The sequence below is a fragment of the Crocodylus porosus genome, unplaced genomic scaffold (assembly GCF_001723895.1).
Source record: "Crocodylus porosus isolate Cpor-Errol unplaced genomic scaffold, CroPor_comp1, whole genome shotgun sequence".
In the NCBI taxonomy this organism is placed as follows: domain Eukaryota; kingdom Metazoa; phylum Chordata; order Crocodylia; family Crocodylidae; genus Crocodylus; species Crocodylus porosus.
The window spans coordinates 47,003,511-47,014,806 of NW_017728948.1; the positions used below are offsets into that span (position 1 = coordinate 47,003,511).

The window sequence follows — 11,296 nt, forward strand, 5'->3', positions numbered from 1 at the left end:
GGGGGACCCCGGGCAAGGAAGGAGCCCAGGGAAAAGTGCCGCCTCGCCCGCCATGTGTCTGGTACCCTGCACTGCAGCTGCTTGCAGCCCACACGGGGCTGTCTGGAGCAGGTGCAGGCAGCCCCATGCAGTTTTAGCTGAGTCCCAGGAGCTGCACGTGGTGGCCCAGATCTGGCCCACTGCCTTTGAACCAGACCAAGCTATCTCCATGCCAGCATGTGAGGCTCCCAGTACTGCAGGCAGAGCTGCGTGCCCTCAGGCTGGGCCAAGGAGGCTCTGTGCCTCCACATGTGGCCCCCACCTGGAATGCTGAGAGTCCCATGGAGGTGAAGGCACAGAGCTGGCTCGGACTGCCTGCCTGTCACCTCTGAAAGCCCGTGCCTCTGGCCTGCTTTCAGAGTGGCAGCCTCGGGCTGGTAATAATTGTCTTTTGGAGGTGCCCCGCAGACCAGATACAGCATACTAGGCCATTCTGTCTGGCCTGAGGGCTGTATTTTGTCCACCCCTGCTTTAGAGGCATAGCACTGAACTGGACATGTGTAGAGCAGGGGTTCTCAGCTCTTGGTCTGAGCTAATCCCAACTGCAACTCTGTAATTGTTCCCCACAGATCCTTTGAGGAGCCCTGCTGGCACTGGCCCTGTGTGCTGCATTGGGCATACAGGGTGGTGCAGAGGCTGTGTGGAGATGGTATGAGAACCTGTATTACCTCTTCCACCTAACTGGGATCAGAATCTGGGGCCCCATGCCCACCCTGCTCACCCCCCAAGTGCTGGGGTCAGACCTTGCAATCCTGTGCTGCCCCTGCTTGGCCAGAGGCAGTGTGGAGCCCAATCCTGGTGTGCTGAGATGGCAAGAATGGCATGGGGCCTGATCTGGGCTGCAGACTGGCCCCATGGCATTTATCTGAGCAGTGAGACCAACTCTGTGAGCACCACTGGTTTAGAGTGATCTATCCTTTATTTATTATCCTCATTGACATCTACTATTCATTTAGAGATGCCAGAGGGAACATCTCTAATGCTTCTGTTCAGCAGCTATTGGTAATCTATCATCCATGCATTTGTCTAGTCCTGTTTTTGAATATGGCTGTGCTGTCCGTTTCTACCACCTCCTGTGGCAATGAATTCCACAGTTTACATGTTGTATAAAGAAAAATACTGACTCTTGTTAGTTTTAAACCTGTCTCCTGCTAATTTATGTGGGTGCCCCCTAATGGTAGTGCTCCATGATTTGGTGAATAATAGTTACCCATTCACTTTGTCATGCCCTTCATGGAACTGAACTCTATGTTCATAGATGCCTAATTTTGCTTTTCACAGATGTAAAACACACGGCTCCATTCAGTCGGTCGGGATTGTTCCATCTTATTTGTCTGTCCTGTTTACTTACCTTTCTCTTGATTTTGACTAAAGGGCAGTAATTTTACATTGCTGCTGATTGCTGATGAAATGTTGAGTATCATCAGGCCTAACGCCAATCCTTGGGCACCCCCACTAGAAGTATCATGTTTTCATTGATTCCCACTTGACAGCTGTTTTTTACGTGGATTAAGAACCCGTTTACTGATTCATTTGGTATGTATTTGAACTACCTTGCGCAATGCAGCCTGCTAATCAGTGTTGTGTGGTAATAAATCAAACATCCTACAAAAGTTTTCAATTATCTTTTTCACACAAATGTATTTCTTTGAAGAAAGAAATCAGTGTTTGTTTGACAAGACCCCAAATCCATAATACCATGCTGACTTGTATTAATTTTATTCCCCCACACTTTCAGTCAATTGAGTCTTGTATTACAGGGGTAGAAAAATCCCTTGGCAGCCTGCAGGCCATATTTTTTGTCCGGCTTATGGTGAGGTCTTGGTCCTGCCTAGCCCAGGCTCAAGAGGCAGCCTGGGCCATGGCGTGTGTAGCTGGTCCCACTGCCCTGGGCATGCAGCAGGGTTGGGGCGGTCTGGAAGCCAAACTCTCTATTTCTCAGCAGCACTAGTGGCAGCGGCTCTTTGACAGCTGCTGGACCTGGCCCTGCTTCCATCACTGAGGGCAGGACCCACGTGGGCAGGGCATTCAGCCAGGCAGCTGGGATGGGGCTATGGGCCAATGGGGAGCAGTGTTTGGGAGCAAGATGGGTGGATGGGGTCAGAGAGATCCTGGGATCTTGGGGTGATGACAGCCAGGGCCAGGGCAGAGCTGTGATCCATTGCCCGTACATCCCTGCCATGGTTGCCTGTTACATGGGCAGGGGCATGCAGGGAGTGGATGACATCTCTGCCCTGACCTTAGCCCCACCCTGTCAACTCCCCAAAAGCCTGGACCTAGCTCCAGACACAGCTCCTTGCCTGTCTGTGCACTCCACACGTGGCTTCCATCCAGTCTCTATAGTGACCCCGGGATTGCACGTCACTGACAGCACAGGGCTGTGGCTGGGGCTGGGGCTTAGCCCGCAGAACTCGGGCTCTGCCATATGGGGAGTACATCATGGCTCTGCCCGGCTCTGGCTTGGCACTCCTTCTGGCAGGGCTTTTATTGACCAATGATCTCGGGGTCTGCATAGACTTGCCAGGAGCTGCATCCAGGCCCGGGACAGCCATGATCCACTTCTTCCATGCCCCTGCCCACAGAACCTGTGCCCCTTGCAGGGGTGTATGGGCAGTGGATTGCAGCTGTGCCCTAGGCCCTGGCCCCACATTGTGTCTACTGCCCTGTGATTCGAGCCTTGCCTGCACATCCTGCTCCTGAACACGACTGCCCACACACCCATGGCCCCATCCCACATAGAGTTGGTGAGCTGTTGTGTGAGGGGTGCTGACACAGCCCGCAACAGCTTAGCAGAACTCCTTGTGTGGGCCAAATAATTGCCCACTCTCTGGTATATCAGCTTTTCTGTGATTCTGATTAGGGCTGGCCAAGTAAGCTAACTGGCCTTTGGTTTCCCAGATAATCCTAGTTGTCTGTTTTTGAATACTGTTATGAATGTAGTCTCCTTCCAATATGGAATAGTGGAATTTCCCCAGTGTGACAAGATTTCATAAAAATTAAGATCAGTATGTGGAACTCGCCAACCATTAGGACTCTTTGTCCATATCCAAATGAGCGCAGCTGTGCAGTATGCACACTGTGCCATGGCAAGGAAGTTTGGCAGCCTGCCCATGTCCCACGCAGAGATCCAGAGGGCACATATTCCCACCATGCTTGCCCAGGAGTACATGCAGTGGTGGGAGCCTCTTTGGCTATTGCAACACTGGGAAGTACTTCATTTTAGTATATTTTTCCTTTGCTCTTTGTGGAACAGAAAAAATTTGAATATCACTGCCTTTTTTTTTTTGTATTTTATTAACCCCTTCACTGTCTCCATTTAGCAAGGGATTACATTTGGCTTTACCCTTTATTTTAACATTCCAGTTGTGTGAGTTATCCCATCAGGTTTCAGAAATGAATTTTGCCTCATCAGTGAGCATATCCAGTTCCTCTTGCTTTATCTAGTTTCTGGCTGCTTCAGTAGATATCCTTTTCATCTGTTTCCAGCCTTAATAAAACTAACCTGTAACTTTGGATGCACCCTAGGTTTATCTTCAAACCCCATGACATGAACATGTTTTTCTAACTTGGTTACTGACCCAGCTTATGAGTTGTTTGATCTGAACCTATTTTATTAACTTCCTACTACAGTTTGCTATTAAACAGGCCTCCTTATCTTGCTGTTCAATACAATAGGCATTTCTTACAGCCAGTAACATCATAAAGTCAAGAACCCACCCTCCCTGCTTCTACAGTTACATTTTTCTTAAACAGCAGCACTTAGGTTAGTAGGACTTCTGCAGTTTCAGAGTATTTGGATTTGGTGACGTAACTGAGAGAAATTTAAAATTTAGTGGAAAACCGTTTTATATTGGAATGGCTTTGACCAAACAAAATGAGAGATTTAATTCTAATGAGTTTGACCCAATGTGAAAGATGATTTTTTTTCTTTTCCTTTTGCTTGTTGGAGATGCATGATACGTTATAGGAGAATTTGTCCTGAAAATTCAATCCTACAAAGAAATACAGTTGAGATGAGATATGCGGTCATTGAGGTCATTTCAACAAACCAAAACATTTTCGCTTTAGGAATATCAGTGTTTTTTAATGAAAATATTAAAATGAAATGTTTCAGTAACAGTTTTTTTTAGAAGTTTAACTCTGTAAAATCTTGAAATTCTAATCATCTTGTTTTTAAGATGACAAGTTTATTGTTGACGTTTCCCATGGGATAGAAATCCAAATTTCACTAAGCTCTAAAATTAGTAAATAACTTTGTGGTGCTGTAATCAGAAAATGTGCCTGAAAGTTCTCCTTCAGAAAGATGGTGAAATCGAGCAGCATGTCTGAAACCTTTATTTCAGAGATGATTTCTTTAGAAATAAAGTGATAAGGAATCTTTTTCTTTATTGGCAACAGTCACTTGTTTTTAATTTGTCTAGCAAATTATAGCAAATTAATTTGATAGTAAAGTAGAATATCTCCAGAAGTCTAAAATAAGACATGGAAACTGTCGCAAGGTATGCAGACTAAAACAGTTATTAACAACTGCAAATACAGCTGAAAGTGGTTTCCAAATCTTGTGGTATCATGTGAGTTTCACCATTCTGAAATCTCATCACAGAATAAATCATGGCAATATTAGGTTTTGTATACTCTCCTCCCCGCCCCAGTTATGTCCTCTACTGGCTTTCCCCGATACGGTCCATGTTTCTAAAAAGCTAGGTGACACAGCTAGGTGTCATGATCTTAACAGGGAAGTGGGTAAGAACTGACTAAGCTTGTTTTTAACTTTCCTCAAGTCAAACGTAGGCAACTTTTACGGATTTGGCTACCAGTGTCTTTGTTTGGTCATGCATACCATCCGATGACATCGTTTAAATATTTGGATCCGCACTACCTTGGAATTTTAGACCATCTCAGTTTTGGTGCATTTATAATGACTAAACCCATCTAGTTGGGAAATCTCAACTGCTGTGAAGTCTCTGGAACGTGGTCTTATACTAACTCCCAATCAGATCCAGCATGTAGGCTGTCTAGGTGGCGAGCACAGTGCTCTCCAGTAAGTTTCAGATGGCATGTGGTTTTCTGTGATCATAGTCATCTTTTGTATATATATACAGCAACTATGCTGAGGATGGGATGATTTGGGGATCCTGTTGTTGATCCCTGTTATGCAGGGATCCCTTCCCTGGCAGCGAATCGGCTTGGCACGGTAGAGAATCAAGTCCCTAGTTTCCATGTTGAAGATGATGTTTCAAATGGTTGTTGTCAATGAAAAGGAAGTTACTTACTAGAGATGCAGTTTGTAACAGATCCCTACCAGCAGATGGATGTTAGGGTATTTTGTCATGATTTTTAAAATACCTGATCATTTGAGGTTCTAATTTTCTCTAAAGGAACTAGTTAGTGCGTCACTGTGATTAGGGTAGATGCAAGCACAGCCTTTGCTTGCTATAACAAATAACTCAGACTTTAAATTTGAGGGTAGCCTAGAGAGGCAATCAACTCCTTCATCTTAACAGATAATAATATTTACAGATGGCAACATTTTTCAAGCCAAAATAATAAATTTGTCAGCAAGTTGGGTCTCAGTACTGATCTGCCATACTCCTGCAAATACTCAATTATCCCGTTTTCCCTTGCAAATGATATGATCCATGCTGCCAGGTCAACAGTATTATTTGTGAAATTTGGTCCATTTTAAATAGCTTAAAGCATAAGTGGGAAAAGGGATTGAAGAAGTGAACCTCAGTTCTGAAAATATTTGTAACTTTTTAAAGGGGGAACTTTTTTGTACTTGCAAAATCTGTACTGTTGACAATGTTGTGAACCAAAGAATTCAAAATAGTAGAACTGTTTTACACCATTCCATGTTTTCCCCCCCTCCAAAAAAAAATTATGTATTTCAGGGGAATTCATGATGTTAAAGCCACAGACATGGGAATGAGCAAAGTGAGATTCAAGGCAGAAGTAGACTTTGATGGACGGGTTGTTACTAGTTCTTACCTGGAAAAACAAGACATTGAACAGCTGCTACAAGTATGTTTTTTAATAAAGTTGTATTGTTTCCAGCATGGGCCTGGGGTTCTTGTCAAATATGTTAAGAGCTTCCCATTGTCAAATATGTTGAAAGCCAAATTTGCAAGTAGATGGGTTGTATTATTTTGCACTTTTGAAGAATTCCAGAGGGATTTATATACTAAACGGGTAAAGTATACACCTAAGACCAGACAAACCACTACTGAAATAAAACCGTCTATGGGCAGGAGTGTAACATGTATGTATTTTTAGTCTGTGGCAGTTGAGCAAGCCAGGAATTTTTAGAGTAAAGTTTTTGTTTGAAAATTGGCAGATTTGACAAATCCAGATGGTTACTCCTCCCTGGCTATGGGGGACAGGATTAGAATAGCCTCTTGCCATTCTCTTTATAACTATGCTTCCAGTATTTGAACATCTATCAAAAGTATCCTTGGTCTTCTCTTCTCCATATTTAAATAATCACAGTTATTCCAATCTTTCCTCATAAATCACGGTTCTCAGACCTCTAATCACTTTTGTTGCTACCCATTGGAGTTAGTTTTAACTTGCCCATGTCTTTCTTTAAGCATGGTGCCCAAACCTGGATGCAGTAGTTCAGGTAAGGCCTCAGTGCTACATATATACGGAGGAAGAATCACTTCCCTTGACTTGAAATGACAGTCCTGTTAATACAACCTAGTATGCTATTGGCCTTTCTTGCAACAAGAATATACTGTTTGCTTATATTCAGTTAATAACACTCAGGTCCTCTTTTTTGCAGTACTACAGCCTAGGAAATCATTTTTCAGTTTGTATTTTTTTGCACGTGAGCATTCTTTATCCTTATTGAATGTCATTCATTAAGTTTCTAACTTATTCCAGTTTATCAGGGTAACTTTGAATCCTAATAATAGAGATGTCATATTTATCTTAAATATACTGTAGCCACATTGCCTGTGACTAAGAGAGTGCTACAGATATTGTTATACTTGAATGTGAGGAAAACTCATGTTAGTGCTGCACTATATAACATAGTCCATATTCAGTCAGTTTGCTTGGACTTTGGTGAAAAATTGACAGTGGATATCTGCCTTGTACTCATAAAGCATTCCACCCTGCTTAGTTAATCTTGTTTTTTAGATTGGGTGTACCACTGGCTTCCTGCAGTCTGAGTTTACTTGCCTTATGTTCTTTTTGTTGGGTTTTTTTTTTTTTGGTGGAGCGGCAGTGTCCTGTACGTAGCAGTTAATTTTGTGAATTGTATATACTTTTGTATATAAGTAAATACATTTACTTTGCAGTGTATGTTGCCCACAGTATGCAGGAGGGGTGGGTAGAGTGGCAAAAAGATACAGGGTGAGAAAAGGGCAGGATGGGAGCAAGTGCTTTGCTTTGAGACTATTACTATTTATTAATTATTTGGTAGCTCTTTGTAGATGTGAATTTTGGCAAAATAAACTGCAACTATGTAAGCCTTCTTTGAGGAACAAAGGAAAATCATTGAGAAATAAAAGGAAATAATTGTACATGGTGTAGATTTGCTGTGGCCAAAATGTTCTTTGCTTATTTTAAATTTATCCATTTTGATCATTCTCACTGCTTGAAAAGTCAGACTACATGTGGTTGTGATACAAAATGAGCCCTACTTTTCCTCGACAAAACGCTGCCAATTAAGAAACGTGGAAATATGTTCAGATTTAGTTATGTAAATGCAGTGTTTCTTTTTCAATTTTTCCTCCATTCTCTCAACTTTCATTCTTTGTTAGGAAATTCAGCAGGTGAAGACACTTGAGGAACTAGAAGCTTTTATGCTGAAGCATGGAGAGAATATTATTGACACCCTGGGAGCAGAAGTAGATCGGCTTGAGAAGGAGCTAAAGGTAAGATTCAACTGGTGGGCCTTCTTTTTTTAGGAACTGCTGTGCAGAAATGTTCAGTCTGACTGCTCTTCCCTGTGTAATAGACTTTTAAATAAAATCAAAGGCACTTTAAAAAAAGTTTCATTAAACGAATCTGACTTGCAGAGCAAACATTTATCATCCTTTTCATCTGTTTGACAAGTTTAGATTTTAGTTTTATCTCTTCATACTGCTTGCTGCTTCAAGATTATTACTATTTAATAGTTATTTTTTATGAAATATTTATTACCTGTTTGCATTCACTGAAAATTTGCACAGTGGTCTCAGCATCAAGTAACTTATAATTCTACTTTGGTTATAATGAAAGGGAAGTTTTTAAATGTTTTTTAATTCTACACTTACTGTTGTGTCAAAACTAATTGGTTGTATATGAGAACTCTAATTATTAGACTTCTGCTCTTGGCAAACAGTAGAACATTTAATTTCCACTATTGCTTTAATATTTCTTAGTTCCCTCATAGTTGCTAAACAAGAATGTTGTTGTTCATGTCAGGATTTAAATGTTTTGAATTGAAACAGTGAAGGAAGGTTAGGTGGTTATTAAACTCTTTACCTGTGACATTGTGGGGTAGGCATGTTGGCATGCTTTCATTTTCACTTGGCATAGTATATATAATGGATGACACAAAGCAGAAATATTTGGTTTTGCATAGTCTTATAGGGGTCTTTCAGGTAAATATTTCTGCTGATCTTTGTGATTTTTGTGAATTCTAGAGTGAGGTTAATGAGCTAGGCAGAGATAACAGTTGGTATTGTCACTCCTGTGTGGGATTTTAAGTCCCGTTCTGGTATGTAGCTTGTACGTTAGTATATGAATTGTTATATAACACGTGTATGGATGTATGTATAGTGTGCACAGATGAAAGAAAATTCAATATATAATTCTTAGTAAGTAGAGGCTGGGAATTTGTAAAAATACATATGGATTTGGATTTTAATGCTCAAGGATGTAGCAGACTTAATAATTATAGTTTTGCATGTGGCTTTCTTGTTTTATGGTCTGTCAGATCAAAAATTGAGAAAAGTGGGGACTGGAAGAAGCAACTTGTCTACTCTGTTGAAAAGATAAAGGGTGCACCTTGTTCATGCTCTCTTATGGCTGACCAATAGGAGGAATAATATATACAAATAACTAATACTGGTGTTCATGAATTATACACAAGGAAAACATGATTATATATAAAATTCAGGAAAACCTGCCAGAGAGACTTTTTTTTTTAATAACAGCATTTCCATTGTGCCCTTGGTGACTGACTATTGCAAAATGTCTCGTGTCCTGTTTCCCCCCCGCCCCCCCCAAAAAAAATTTCTGCCCAGACATCAGAATTTATGACATACCAGCAGACTTGATTGTAACAGGAAGTAATTTTATGTGCTATGCAACAGTTTTGGGGTACGAAGGAAAAGATTCTGAAGAGCGAAGAAGAGTAGATAAACGTAACCAGGGTCAACAAAGGTGACCTTCAAAATGGGATGAAATTCAGGATGATTTCTCTCCTTGCCATTAGAGTAGAGTTCTCCTTGTGGTGCTCTTTGAACAACGCAAAGTACAGATAGAGAATTGCCCATGAGAGAAACAGCTGGATTCTATAAAAATAGAAGGGTGGTGCAAGAAATCCACTGATTTTTAGAGAAATCAAAAGTTTGATATGAAAGTCCTCAACTGTTTTGTCTGTTTCAAAAAGACGCATGCCCTGGTATTGCAGCATACTGTATGGGATGTTTTGAGGATGTATAGCATGGGCAAGAGGCTGCTAGCTTTCTAAAAACTTTTAGACAGGTGAGGTTAGTGATCCTAGTCAAGTCAGCTAAGTGACTGACTTGATGATAATCAGCAGCAGGTACGGTGACCTGATATAGCTCCTAGTAAGTCCTGATCTGTATTGAGATAGTGATGGATAGTCATGATAGCCAAAGGCCTCTGGTAAAGGTGACAGCAAAGTAGGTGAACAACCTGAATTTTCCTGGCAACCTTGATCTGCTGGGTACTGAGAATATGGGCTTTCAGAGCCAAATAGATGTCTTTTTTGTAGGCTGCTGAATGATTCTGGCTGCCTGTAAGTGTGAATAGAGAGAACAATGCATACATTGAAGTGGGTGACAGTAAGATGGACAACAACATGGACAGGTTGATCTACCGGGGAAGCCTTTTTACATGGGAAATGGATTTCTCCAAGGGAATTGAGGAGTATGTGACAGGTGCAAGTGGCATTAGGTGACCTGAAGCTGATATATAGAGAGAAGAATCTCCTCATAATCCTAAAATTCAGTGCTTAATATACAGTTGTACTCTATGCAGTAGAGATATGGTACTTCAAATGGTTGAACTCAGATTCCTGTCCTATTGAAATGTAGATAGCTGCTTGTGGTGAGCTGGTGAATCCATATCTGAAACAAAATAATCAGAAAAAACATTTGGCATGAAAGACTGCTGTTGCTGCAGCAGTGTAGAGGAAGTTTCAGCTGCTTTAAATGTCTGTGCTGGATGAAGAATGCCTGCTAAAGACCGTGGTTTTTGGCTTGGTAGAAGGTGGCAAAAAGTGGCGAGATAACGTAGCAGAATGGTAACAAAAACATATCCAGGCACTATATACTTGATTGCAAGACAGCACAATGGAGAGCTGGACTACAGTGCGTGACTGGCCCCTAGTGGTGTTAAGTTATAGGACCTAGGAAGGAAAGGAGAATATGGATAAGCATTTCCTTCTTTCTGGAGATGCAAGACATTTGGGTAATATTTTTTGCTGGCAACAGTATTTTTTTTCCAAAGAAATCTTTGAGCCATCAGCGTAAGCATGCACTTGTGCTTCTGTGCCTGCTTTTTTCTCTTGATCAGAAGGGCTCTGTTTAAGAGCATATCCTTGCCTAGCACGTGTAAGATTTTTGAGAAACATTTTAAGTTAGTTTAGTTTTCTCTCCCCAGAGTTGTGCAGTTGAAAATTACTCTTGACTATGATCTGCAGATTCAGCTCTTCATGGCTTTTGAGCAACAAGCTCAAGAATAATTGTTTTTAAAAAATGAATTCTATTTTACACGTATGTTTTTGCATTTTAATGATTGCTTTATTACTGAAGACGCTAGTTAAATTCATATGCAGAATGACTTTGAAACAAGTCGCTTTAGATCATATCTGGATCATGGAATCTGCATAATATCCTTTATTGTATTTTCACAAAATCTGGAGATGTGTATTTCCTTGTTAAAAGTTTTTAAATTCATTTTAGTAGCATATAAGTCAGTTGGTACCAGGCACCTCTGGTATTTGTAAAAGTGATGCTTGTATATTTAAGTTCTCTTTAAAAATTTTCCTTGCCTATGATTCCTGTTTTTTGGGGGG

At 41.1% G+C, this 11,296-nt stretch overlaps 1 protein-coding gene across 1 annotated transcript in view; it reads left to right on the forward strand.

Moving 5' to 3' along the window:
- SLC30A9 (solute carrier family 30 member 9) overlaps positions 1-11,296 on the forward strand; it is an 80,660-nt gene that overhangs the window by 66,394 nt on the left and 2,970 nt on the right. The window contains exons 16-17 of the mRNA XM_019553023.1: positions 5,931-6,060; positions 7,806-7,919. Of these exons, the coding sequence (XP_019408568.1) occupies positions 5,931-6,060; positions 7,806-7,919 (244 nt within the window). The remainder of the gene's footprint in view (positions 1-5,930; positions 6,061-7,805; positions 7,920-11,296) is intronic.